Genomic DNA, 13,728 nt, shown 5'->3' with positions numbered 1-13,728 from the left:
GGCTCGGTGAAGCAAGTCGGTTACTGTTGTAATGACTAGCACTCATCATTCTTTGCTCACATCAGTCTTCTTTCAGTGCTGGCTGAAATTGCATTAACATAATCTGACATCCTAATTCCATCTCAACTCTCTGAGTTTACTGTGGAGTAGAACTTGAGGTCATCTCTCACAAAGCTTTTCTCCCTCAGCTTCACTCAAATACAGAAACTTACGTTTATTCTTGATAACTTTTATCTCATTAGAATAGCTCTTTACTCTTCTTCAACCACAACTTGTTAAGGAATAATTAAATGCATCTTTATCATTTTATTATTTAAATAAGGCTATAAATCACATACACACAAATATAGAATACATATCTATTAAATAAAATAACAACCAAGTGAACATAGTATCAGTTTATCAGTTGTAACTGCACTTGTAATATCTCACCTTCATTTTAGTCCCACATACTTGTTAAACAGCCAGTTTCCTCAGCTCCTGCAGCAGACTTTTTTTTTTTTTGGACTGGGGATTGAACCCAGAGCCTTGTCATTCATGTACTTTTGTTTGTTTGTTTTAACCACTGCAGCCACGTCTCCAGTCCTTTTTGTTTGTATTTTATGTTTGAGATAGGGTCACACTACTTTTGCCAAGGCTGGCATCAAACTCACAATCTTCCTGCCTTTGATTCCAAAGTAAGTGGAGTACAGGCATATGCGTGGTTCACTATAGAATTAATGAATTCAAATTTCTAGGAGTAATGTCAAGAAATCTGCATTTTAACAAGTTCTTGTAGACATTGGTATACATTAATGTTTGACAACAGCTCTGTAAGTCTTAAAGAATTGGACTAAAGAGGTGATTGGAGTTAGATAGTATTAAGGAGATGATCTGTTTGTTTGTTTGAGACTGGCTCTCACTATGTCACCTAGACTGGCCTGGAACTCCCTGTCTCCTTGACTCTTCCTCCCTAGTGCTACCATTACAGGTGTGAGCCACCACACCCGGATTAAGGAGCTGATTTCTGGGGAACAGCAAAACATGAACTATTAGAGAGTAAAATTTCCAGCCAAAGAAAAAGAAAGCATAAGTTATCTGCTAGAGAAGACAGAGGTCCTATAGAACAGCAAGTCAAGAATTTAAAGCTAAGGGATAGAGAACAATGAAGAAAGGAAAGACTGCCAAAACTTCTGAAATCAATATATAAGAAAGAAAAAACTTTGTACCTCTGAAATCAATAAGGATTCCTGCTGCCAGAAGGCACAAGGTAGGACCTGCTAAGAAGCAGCATGATCTTTGTCATGAAGAATTCATGAAATACCAGGCAACACCCTGTGAGGGAGTGTAAGAAGGAGGGGGGTGTCAGATTAGTTAGGAGCGTTGCTCCACATATCCCATCCTTAGTTATAGACTATCTAATGAGAAGATCTATTTAAATCTTGGCTGACTAATTTTGATATAGACTAGTCATGTGGTAGACATTTTGTACAGCTGCTTGGCGCTCACAGCATAGGTGCTTTTCACTTTTTATCATAGTAGAATTCAAAGTGCTTTTGGCATTTTAAAGTTGGTGAGGCAGCAGCAAGCCTCTACTAGACAGAATGATGTCCACAGAATGGATCTGATCAAAGACCTGACTATCCAAATGGGCTCAAGAGAAGTGGTCTTATCTTAAATGCTACCTTTTCTGTTGGTACGGGAGTTTGAACTCAGGGCCTTGCACTCTTAACTTGGCTTGCTTGTTCATGGCTGGACTCTGCCATTTGTGCTATGGCTCTACCTCTGCTTTATTGCTAGTTAATTGGAGATGAAGTCTTTAAGACTTTAAGGCCACCTTTAAACCACAATCCTCCAGCTACTCTGCTTCCTCACTAGCTAGGATTACAGGGATGAACTACGGTGTCCTTTTCTTAAAGTAAAAAGTGCATTGATAAGCAAATATAGAGGACAACACCTGTTTTATTTTGTTGTTATTTAGTTACTTTCCTTTTTTACAGAGTTTCATTATGTAGCTCATTTGATCTCCAGCTGCTATGTAGCATAGGCTGGCCTCTTGCGATCATCTTGCCTCAGCCTAAGTGCTGGGATTATAGAAATGCACCACCATACCTGGCTGAGGGTTAACATTTTAGATGCTGATCCATACAAACAAAAGTCCCTCTTATATTATGAGTTGACAGAAGTCTTCATTGCGTATCTGAAAAAGACAAAACTGTTTCTTATACTAAATAATTATACTGTACTACTGAAATGGCAAGTCAAGTAGAACTAAAAAAGAATACTATTGATTCTTGTTCCAGTTAAACTTTTTTAAAGAACCAGAGAGAAGTTGACATTATAAAAACTTTGAATCAAAAGATCAAATATTAATTATGTTTGTATTGTCTCCAAGTGCATATACCTTTAAGTTAAGAATTCAAATCGGATTTGCACAACTGCATAGAGAAGCTCCCAAAATTTGTGACTGTGTTCTAACTTGCCACTAGTTCTTTAATAGCCTCCCTCTCTGGCAAACTTAATCTGTCTGCATTTGAGCTGGAAGCCATTTGGGTTTCCCCTTTAAACATCACTAATCATTTTAAAAGCTCTTTACCCCTTCCCCTTTTATGTGGTGTGTGTGTGTGTGTGTGTGTGTGTGTGTGTGTGTGTGTGTGTGTGTGTGTGTCATGTTAAAATGAATTAAGCACTCCTATCTTAACATTCTGACAGTGATCACTTCTAATAATCATAATGTACTACTGTCGTTCTGTTTACTTTGGTGTATAATTAGTGTTTGTTTCTTCCTCTATTGAATACCTAAAGGCTGACTGACAGCTGATTGCAGCTGGCTTCTGATGACATCTAGGGAAAACAAAAGAAATTCATTTCTTCAGCTAGGCACCAGTGGCTCACACCTGTAATCCTAGCTACTCAGGAGGATGAGATCTGAGGATCACCGTTCAAAGCCAGCCTAAGCAGGAAAATCTGTGAGACTCTTATTTCCAATTAACCACCAGGAAACAGGAAGTGGCACTGTAGCTAATAGTGATAGAGCACTAGGCTTGAACAAAAAGAGCTCAGGGACAGTGCCCAGGCCCTGAGTTCAAGCCCTACAACCAACAATAACAATAACAAAAAAGAGAGAGAGAGAAATCCATTGCTTCATAAGAGTTTAGAAAATAAAAATCTTTCATATTTTATAAATAGATTTTTATTGTTATTTTTTGATCTGTCGTGGGGCTTGAACTGTGGACCTGGGCAATGTCCCTCAGCTTTTCAGTTCAAGGCTAGAGCTCTACCACTTGAGCCACAGTGCTACTTCCGGTTTTGTAAGTGGTTTTTTTGGAGATAAAAGTCTCACAGACTTTCCTGCTTGGGCTGCTTTGAATCTTGATCTTCAGATCTTAGCCTCCTGAGTAGCTAGGATTACAGGCATGAGCCACTAGTGCCCACTATATTTTATAATGATATTTTAAGGTTATGAACAGTAAACATTACTGTTTATTCTTTGTTACAGAGGTAAGGTTTTATATATATATATATGTATATGTATATGTATACATAATTTTTAAATTAAACCATTCAAGGAAAGAAATTGTAAGTTACTAGATTACATAATTTTTGTTGTTGTTGTTTCAGTACTAGGGACTTGAACTCATGGTCTCCAGCACTTGCTTAACTTTTTCAATCAAGGCTGGTGCTCTCTCACTTGCACCACACCTCCACTTCAGTTAATTAGAGATAAGAGTCTTTCAAATATTCTACCCAGACTGGCTTTGGACTGTGATCCTCAGATCTCAGCCTAAGTAGCTAGGGTAATAGGCATGAGCCACGGGTGCCTGGCTCATAAATACTTTTGTGTATCATTGTCATCGATGGGGCTGGACATGCTTGTCATTGTGAACAATGTCTCTGAGGTGTTTTGCTCAAGATTAGCACTGTACCACTTTGAGCCACAGTTCCACTTCCAGTTTCCTTGTGGTTAATTGGAGATAAGGGTCTCGTGGACTTTTCTGCCCAGGCTGGCTTTGAATTGGGATCCTCAGATCTCAGCTTCCTGAGTAGTTAGCATTACAAGTGTGAGCCACCATCGCCCAGCCAGAAAACACTCTCATAGTAAGTTTCCATTGTCTCATTCACTTATGTCCTTAGTAAAGAATGGTATTATCATTCTGTTCATTTCTTTGACATTCTTATTATTCATACCACCATTAATAGCTATTACATAATGAAATATTAGCCAACGTTAACACCTTTCATTTCTACTAGCATATTGATAACAAAATGAGAGCAACTATAGGCAGAGCAGCAAAAGGGATGAATAGGAAGTTGGGTAAAGGCTGCCTGGGTCACCTGCTCCTCCCAAGTGCAGCTTTACCATGTCTCCTTTATCTGTGGGTTACTGGAAACTTTAGCATCCTTATTAATTTGTTCAATGATCTGTACTCGCAGACTTTTACCTTCTTATGTCTATTAACCTTTTCCTTCATTCCATTTCAGCCACTCACTTAATGGTTATACCCACAACTTTGCCATTACTAATAACCATACCACTTTGGGGATCTCAAAGTTAAGCTTTCTGCTTGGTAGCTACCTACTTAGCATTTTTCCTTTCTTTTAGCTTTTCTCCAGTAGTTGGAATCCCACTCAAACTCAGTTTTTCAATCCACTTCTCGTTACCCAGCTTAGAATTCAAGGTCTGTCACATTTATCTACTGTATACATAGTGTCTGCCTATTCTGATTTCTCACCCCGGCTAGTAGTCTGGTTATTGAATATGGAATTAGAAAACATAAAACTATGATGTCTGATCTCACTTTAAATTTATGTGCCATATCTCAAGTGGACCCTCAGTATTTCCTGGAATTGGCATTTCCTGCAATCTTTCTGTTTTTCCCTGTCTATGTACTGTCCTGTTCTCTGAGGGAGCTAGTTCTTTCTACTATCTCATGTGACAGCTCTTTCAGTCTTCCATCTAGAGTAGTTAGTTATCTAGAATAGCTGTTTCCCTGAGAAAACAGAGTAGTTAGAGGAGAATGCCCTTATCTACCATCTTGGCCTATATCACTTGCTGAATGAGGGAGACTATGTTCTCCTAGAACTTCATTTACTTCTATATTTCACTGTAATGAGAATACTGGGGTTATAGTGCAATGGTAGAGTTCAATCTCTAACACCCCCAACCCCTGCATCATGCCAACTTAAATTCTAAAACCACATATGTAAATCTAATGTTCTTAACCATTTTGGTATACTAAAAAATTATTGCTATATTAAAGAATTGTTGATATGTTTTGCTCATTAAAAAAAATAGAAGTAGTTTTTGCATTTGCAGTGCTGTGTTTCAAAACCAGGGCCTTGCAAATGGACGTTACGCTGAGCTACACCTTCATTCCCCACAGTAGTAGATATTTTTCAGACGATGATTAACAGGAACAGTTAATGAACCTAGTAGTTAAGTACTTGTATACTGGAAATGAAAACCAAGGCTTTGGAACTATATTCAGTTATACATAGCAGCCCACAACAGTTCTTACATGGGTAAGTTATAGAGAAAGGGGAGAAGTAACTCAGGCACAAAAATGAAAGCTTAAGCAGGGCACTGGTTACAGGCTCATAACTTTAAAAAGTCTGTGAGTTCTTGGGCTGGAAAGTTGACTCAGTGGTAGAGCGCTTGCCTTGCATGCCTGAGGCCCTGGGTTCGATTCCTCAGCACCACATAAGCAAAAAGAAAAAAACCGGAAGTGGTGCTGTGGCTCAAGTGGTAGGGCACTAGCCTTGAGCTGAAGAGCTGAGGGACAGCGCCCAGGCCCAGAGTTCAGGCCCCACAACCGGACCAAAAAAAAACAAACCAAAGTCTGTGAGTTCTTACCTTCAATTAACTACCAAAAAGCTGGAAGTGGAGCTGTGGCTCAAGTGTTAGAATACCAATTTTGAGTGAAAAAGCTAAAAGACAGTGTCCAGGCCCTGAGTTCAAGCCCTCATATAGGTGCATGCACCTATATGGACACACACACACACACACACACACACACACACACACACACACACACACACACACACACACACACACACACACACACACACACACACACACACACACACACACACACACACACACACACACACACACACACACACACACACACACACACACACACACACACCAAAACAAAGCTTCAAACTGTACAGGATAAAAATAAAAACCCGAATGTCTAGAAGAAATTTGTGATAGTTGATTGGTTTATGTTTTTTGGTCAGTTGTGGGGCTTGAATTCAGGGCCTGGGTGCTATATCACTGAGCTCTTTTGCTCAAGGCTGGCACTCTACTGCTTCTGGTTTTCTGATGGTTAATTGGAGATAAGAGACTCACCAACTTTCCTGCCTGGGCTGGCTTCGAACTGTGATCCTCAGATCTCAGCCTCCTGAATAGTTAGGATTACAGGCATGAGCCACTAGTGCCTGGCCATGTGATAGGTTTTTTTTTTTTTTTTAATCTTAACTTTGATTGAAAGATTAGTTAACAGAATGGAATCTAAATATGTTGACTTCAAATTATATTAATTAAATCCAATTATTGATGTCATGTTGCTAATCTGTAAGACTCAGTTTTGAAGAGACAGTTAAAAGAAGTCAATATATTATGTTAGCTTATGTGAAATTTGTACTCTACCTACCATTGCGACTTGCTTATATAATTATAGCAGAGTCTGGTCCCTCTGTGACCTGAATCTCATATGCTGAATTCATTTACATAATGGCATCCATCAGCTCAGGCATATTTCCCTGATGCTCTGTGCTCTTTCTAAACCACTACTATGTAGCCCCAAATCCCCTCTTCATCCCTTGTTTTTTTGTAAGACTTGCTAACTCTGTTTCCTAAGAAGACTACTCTCAGCTTTCTTCTTCCCCCTAGTTTTAGAAAGAGAGGCCTTCTGATAAACTGTCTTCCTGAATCACCCCTCTGTATTGCCAGAATTTCTGAAAGTGTGATCCTTGGAACTGCCTGTAGCACTTAGTTTCCTTCTAAGTAGTAGGAAGACACTTTCTTAAAATATTTGAATCTTGGTCTAAGGCCCATTACGTAGACCAACATGAACTTCCAAATTTTTAAATCAGACTTCTTTCCAGACCTCATCTTTTGTGCATTCAGCCTGTGTCTCTGTAGTCTGCTTAAATATTTTGTGAGTTGAGTACAGTGGTACACACCTGTAGTTGCTACTACTTGTGAAGCGAAGATGGAAGGATCACATGAATCCAGGAGTTTGAGATGAGCCTGGGCAGCATAGTGAAACTCGTCAAATAAATAAATAAGTAGGTTTTTTGGTGTGTGTGTGTGTGTGTGTGTGTGTGTGTGTGTGTGTGTGTGTGTGTGTGTGTGTGTGTGTGTGTGTGTGTGTGTGTAGAGCAGTCATTAAAGAATATTGAACAAGTAGTTTTGATCTTTTTCTTTTTTGCTGGTTTTGGGGCCTGAACTCTGGGGCCTCAGCTCTTCAGCCCCAGGCTAGTGCTCTACCACTTGAGCCACAGTGCCACTTCCAGCTTTTTCTGTTTATGTAGTGCTGAGGAATCAAACCCAGGGATTCATGCATGCAAGGCAAGCACTCTACCAGTGAGCTATCTTCCCAGCCTGATCTTTCTTCTTTTTCTCTAAGCTGGCTCTTCTTCCTTTTGCCATGTTCTTGTGTCTCTGTGGTTATCATTATTTTATTCATGTGTCAAGTTACATACATTCATATCATCTTTAGGTCTTTCTTCCTTCTCTCATTTCCATTTATTCTCTCAGTTCTGATGAATATTTTGTACATCTTCCTTTTTTTTTTTCCTACTGTTTTCTATGACTATTGCCTCTTTCTATTCCCACTGTCTTACTTGATTATTTAGTATCATGTTTAGATTTCATGGGTTGACCTGAAGGAGTTTAAGAATCTCCTCAGGCTGGGCATTGGTGGCTCACGTCTATAATCCTAGCTATGCAGGAGGCAGGGATCTGAGGATTGTGGTTCAAAACCAGCCTGGGCAAGAAAGTCTATGAAAGTCTTCAATTAACCACCAAAAAGTGGGAAGTGGAGCTATGGCTCAAGTGGTAGAAGATAGCCTTGAGTACAGAAGCTCAGAGACCATTCCTAGGCCCAGAACTTTAAGTCCAGAATTGGCCCGCGCATGCACACGCACGCGCGCGCACACACACACACACACACACAATATCTCCTCAGCATTGTGTACAAATTTTTGCATTTGTACACCTCCCTGGGGAGGTTCATTAGACTATTCCATGTGAAAGAAAATGAGAAATAGCAATGTTCACAGCCAAAATCCCAGCTAATGGAAGGTAAAGATAGGAAGATTGTTTTCTGAAATTAGCCTGAGCAAAAGTGCAAGACCTCACAAGAAGATAACTAAAGCAAAGTGGCTTAAGTTATAGGACACTTGCCTAACAAGCACGGGGCCCTGATTTCAATCCCCATTAGGAGCAAAAGAAAGTGAAAGAGTGAGAGTAAGAGAGAGCACAGAGAATATATTTAAATAAATTCCATAAGTTTCTTTTGTGCCTTCCCTTTGCTATTTAATTCACTAACCTAGAACTGATGCTCCCGCATAGGAGGCCTATAAGACATTAAGGGGAAAAAAGGAGCAGCAGTTAGACAGTCCAATAGCCAGAGATCAGAGTCTCCCCAGAGCCAAGCTTAATATCCTAGAGGACCTTAGGAGCAAGCCTGGCATGTGGTGGAGGAGGATGTCCTCTGGATGCCTCTGAACTCATTTGTTCTGATACTCCCAGAGGACTTGGAGGGTCATGAAAGCTCAATTGGCAAAAATCCAGAGTCAGCTAGTGAGTCAGTGTCTTCAGAAAAGATTAAGAACAGTCTCTAGCCTTCTATCCTCTGCCATCTTTGTTAGTCAATCTTTCCTCCACTTTACCAGAAGTGTTAACACATTATATACATACCTTACTGCCTATAAAACAAGCTAAAAACTTGCAGGGGTTGGAGGCATGGCTCAGTTGGTAGAGTGAAAGTATCAGGTACCAAGTTTGAGTCCCAGTCTTGGACAGAAAAAGAAATACTTGTGAGCATGGTGTCAAAGCCTGCCACAGTTAGGAACCTGTCATAGCCGTCACTCATGACTACTAGGAGAACAGGCATCTATGTCCATACTGTTTGCCTTTGACCATGGTAGTTTCTCTGTTTGTGGTGCCATTTCTTCATTGCTCAAGCCTAAACCTTACATTCATCCAGGGCCAGTCAGTCTAATCTCTTCCCCCATGTCCATCTCTAATTTTCTGCCATCATCTGGGCAGAATCAGTCTGTCTTGGCTAAATTCCAAAAACATTTCATACATATCTCTAATATGTCATATTATATTACAGATAACATTTTTATTTCTGTCTTTCCTAAGCCAGGATTTCCCTGTAGGTAAGGACTGTCTTTTTCATGTTTGTATCCTTACCATCTACTTTAGTACCTAGTCCAAACAGGAGCTTAATACACTTTTGTTGAATGGAATTAGTTTTTATGACTCATTTAAAATTAGAAACCAGTGCTTATTTAATAAGTCAGAAAGGACTATAATAATAGTAATAATGAGGTCCTATTTCTATTGCTTATTCAAGGAACTGATTTCTTTGTGGAAGTGGATTTCAAAAATCTTTACATGTCAATGTGTATTTTTGATGTACTTACTTGAGATCCTGGAAGAATTAGACTACTAATTTAGAATGAAGCTTCTAAGACTTCCCTATTGGAGTGAGATTAAATATAGTCTGTCATCTCAAGAGACATGTGAGACGTTCTAGAATATGCATTTTTATCTATTTTGGCAATATTTTGTGATTTTTTTTCACACCACATTAAACTTAAGTTTTTCCATTTATAAAACCAGAGTTACAACTGGGCGCCAGTGGCTCACACCTGTAATCCTAGCTACTCAGGAGGCTGAGATCTGAGGATTGCAGTTCAAAGCCAGCCTGGACAGGAAAGTCTGTGAGGCTCTTCTTTCCAAAAAGCCACCAGAAAACCACAAGTGGCGCTGTGGCTCAAGAGGTAGAGCACTCACCATGAGCTGAATTGCCAAGGAACAGCACCCAGGCAGTTCAAGCCCCACAACTGACAAAGGAAAAAAAAGAAAAAGAAAAACAAGAGTTAACAAAGTTTAGGTTCTAGTACTTATACTATACAGTTTGTTTTGCTAAATTCACTGTCTCAGTCATTGCAGATGATTTTTTAGGTGTGAAAATTAGTTCAGCAATGGAAGAAAGCACTGTCCCATTGAAGAATTGAATCCTGCCTTATTCCCCAGGGTCAAGCAAAGCACCAGGTATGTGCGCAGGTGCTTATCTAGGACTCAATCCTTCACCTATAAATTAAGAATTCCAACTAATTTTGCTAAAGTTCCCCTCTCATATTCTTTTGAGTTTTAGAAAAAAAGAAACAAACAGTTTGATTATTCAGCCCTTAACTTTGCACATTTTACATGCTAGGGTTTGTTTATTTAACTCGTGGCTGGTGCTGACCACTTGAGCTATGCCTCCACTTCTGGCTTTGGAGATAAGAATCAGACTTCTCTGTCTGAACTGGCTTTGAACCACAATCCTCAGATTTCAGCCTCCTGAGTAGCTATGATTACAGACGTGAGCCACAAGCACTCAACATTTTTCTCTTTGTATTAAGTAGTTGTACAAAGAAGTTAAAGTTCAAAAAGTCAGGTTGTAAATATGATGTATTTTGACCAATGTTAGCCCTTCCATCTATCTCCCCATTTCCCTCATCTCATTCCTATTCTCAAGTTATATGGCTCAGTTTTTATGTAATGGACATTACATATATGATATATTTAACATAATGTATTTAATATAACAACTGCATTTGCTCACCCTTTCTCCTTTATTCATTCATTTGTTCATTTAGTTGTTTGGTGCTAGTTCTAGGGCTAGACCTCAGGGCATAGGCACTGCCATTTAGCTTTTTTGCTCAAGGGTGGCACTCTACCATTTGAGCTGCAGCTCCATTTGCAGCTTTCTGCTAGTTAATTGGACATAAGAATGTTGTGGACTCTTCTGTCTGAGCTGGCTTGAACCATGATCCTCAGATCTCAAGCCTCCTGAGTAGGATTACAGGCACGAGCCACTGGTGTCTTACTGAGATGCAGTTTTTAAGGCTTTCATTCCAAATAATAGCAAACTATTTTTTATGGGGACACACCGTATATATTGCATTTCCAGAGACCTTTTGCATCCATAGTATGAGTGTTACACTGAAATCTAATACTCCATTACTTCTAAGAGTACTTTTTTCAGTATGGTATAAAGAAGAAACTCATCAAAAAGGAACCATGCATCTTAATTGAAGCTGCTAGGAAGATGAAGGTCTCCAGAGGAGCAAACAGAAGCCACATATCTTCATCTTAGTGAATGGTATAGATTCTCATGTAGCATTGGCTAGAAAAGCCCTGGGGAGTCTCAGTCCAGTCTTACTATATTGGATTATTAGTGGCACTTTTAAGGCATTTAGCATTGCTTGTCTGGAACATAATTAAATACTGCTTCTGAAACTTTGTTTTCATCTGTATTGCTCTAAAGAAGTAAATGCGTATCTCACTTGCCATTAGTCCTTTGAAGTAGATAAGGCATTCAGCTTTGTCCACAAAGCTGCCATCGATGCATTGGGACCCTATGAATTCCTCTGTACTCATCCAGCTCAAACAGGCATGGTTTGCCTGTTTTTCAAGTGCTTGTATTTAGACCTGTTCCCTATGATGAAGAAAAATATAATTTCTATAGTCTACTATATTATAATAAATTTATTTCTATTAGATTTGCTTCAAAACAGATTTCCTCTGACCTTAAGGATACTGAAAATAAGTAATATTTAAGAGATATTTAAGAGCAAAGAGACATTTTTGGAGTTAAAAGTATTTCTTTCAAACCAAGTGCCTGTGGCTCACACCTATAATCCTTGCTGTGATCTGAGGATCACAGTTCAAAGCTAGCCTGAGCAAGAAAATCCATGGTCTCTTATCTCTAACCACCAAAAAGCTGAATGTGAACTTGTGGCTCAAGTGGTAGAGTGCCAGCCTTGAACAAAAGAGCTAAATGATATCACGTGGATCCTGAGTTCAAGCCGCAGGACTGGTACACACACACACACACACACACACACACACACACACACACACACACACACACACACACAGAATATCCTGAGTTCAAGCCGCAGGACTGGTACACACACACACACACACACACACACACACACACACACACACACACACACACACACACAGAATATCCTGAGTTCAAGCCGCAAGACTGGTACACACACACACACACACACACACACACACACACACACAGAATATCCTGAGTTCAAGCCGCAGGACTGGTACACACACACACACACACACAGAATATTTCTTTTAATTGATAGTGAAAATATACTCTTCTACCTAGCAACTCTGTTTTTGTTTTTGTCTGTCTGGGGCTTGAACTCAGGGCCAGGGTACTGTCTCTCAGCTCTTTTGCTCAAGGCTAGTGCTCTACCACTTTGAGCCACAGTGCCACTTCACATTTTCTGATGATTAATTGGAGATAAGAGTCTCATGGGGACTTTTCTGCTCTGACTGGCTTTGAACCACAGTCCCCAGATCTCACCCTCCTGAGTAGCTAGGATTATAGGTGTGAACCACTGGCACCTGGCACTAGTAACTTTTTTTCTTTGACATTAGGAATTGTTTTGGGATTTTCTCTCCATTTTTTTTTTTAAAATGAGACAGGATGATATATTCTTCTCTGTGTATAAGCACATGGATATTAATGTATGAAAGTAGCATCACTGTGCTTTTCCTAAAGTGTATATGAAGAAGAAAGAAAATTTTCCTATAGATATCTTCCTTGTATTTTAACTAGTTATAAATATGTTTTCTTTTCCCTTTCAGGTTGTAAACATGTTAAAGGCATCCTGTTGTATGGACCCCCAGGTTGTGGTAAAACTCTCTTGGCTCGGCAGATTGGCAAGATGTTAAATGCAAGAGAGCCCAAAGTAGTCAATGGGCCAGAAATCCTTAACAAATATGTGGGAGAATCAGAGGCTAACATTCGCAAACTTTTTGCTGATGCTGAAGAGGAGCAAAGGAGGGTAATAAGAATATAAGAATAACTTAGTAATTTTTTTTATCACTTGTATGATATTTCATGTGCAGAAAGCTACCTTACACTGAAGCAGCTCCATTTTACTGTGAATGGAATTGTTTGAACTAAAATAATAAATCTTGATTTTGGTCTTAGAAAAGAATAAAATAGGCTCAAGTGCCAATCTAGCAAGCAAGCTAAGTCATCCTGAGGCCTTGAATTCAAATCCCAATACAGGCAAAAGAAAAAAAAAATAAAAAATTAGACCAGAGTAATTATGATGGTTAGTTTTTTGTTAGTATTTTTGTCAACTTGCCTGGGCCACAGGGCACATACACATTTGTTCCAAAATTTAGTCACACATTCTGGGTGTGTGTATGAGATGCTTCTGGATAAAAGTTAACTTTGGAAGTGGTAAGCTGAATAAAGAAGATTGCCCTCCGTAATTTGAGCAGATCCTAGTCTTAAGGTTAGCAACTGTCTTCTCAACAGAAATCATGGGAATAAGACCATTGAACGCTAATTTTAAGGGGCTGAAAGAAAATTACTTGATTGAAAACAAATGTTTCTGTGTTGTACTTATATTTGTCAATAAAATCTATTGTTCTTTTTAATATTTGTGATATTCTATATTTAGAAA

General features: G+C 39.2%; 1 protein-coding gene across 1 annotated transcript in view; it reads left to right on the top strand.

Moving 5' to 3' along the window:
* The window catches only part of Nsf (N-ethylmaleimide sensitive factor, vesicle fusing ATPase), a 150,252-nt gene that overhangs the window by 65,013 nt on the left and 71,511 nt on the right, over nt 1-13,728 (top strand). The window contains exon 9 of the mRNA XM_042673632.1: nt 12,896-13,095. Coding sequence (XP_042529566.1) covers nt 12,896-13,095 — 200 coding nt within the window. The remainder of the gene's footprint in view (nt 1-12,895; nt 13,096-13,728) is intronic.

Source organism: Dipodomys spectabilis, unplaced genomic scaffold (genome assembly GCF_019054845.1).
Source record: "Dipodomys spectabilis isolate Male_0828 unplaced genomic scaffold, ASM1905484v1 ptg000018l, whole genome shotgun sequence".
In the NCBI taxonomy this organism is placed as follows: domain Eukaryota; kingdom Metazoa; phylum Chordata; class Mammalia; order Rodentia; family Heteromyidae; genus Dipodomys; species Dipodomys spectabilis.
The sequence above is the reverse complement of the archived record's forward strand: the minus strand, read 5'-3'. Positions and strand labels throughout refer to the sequence as shown.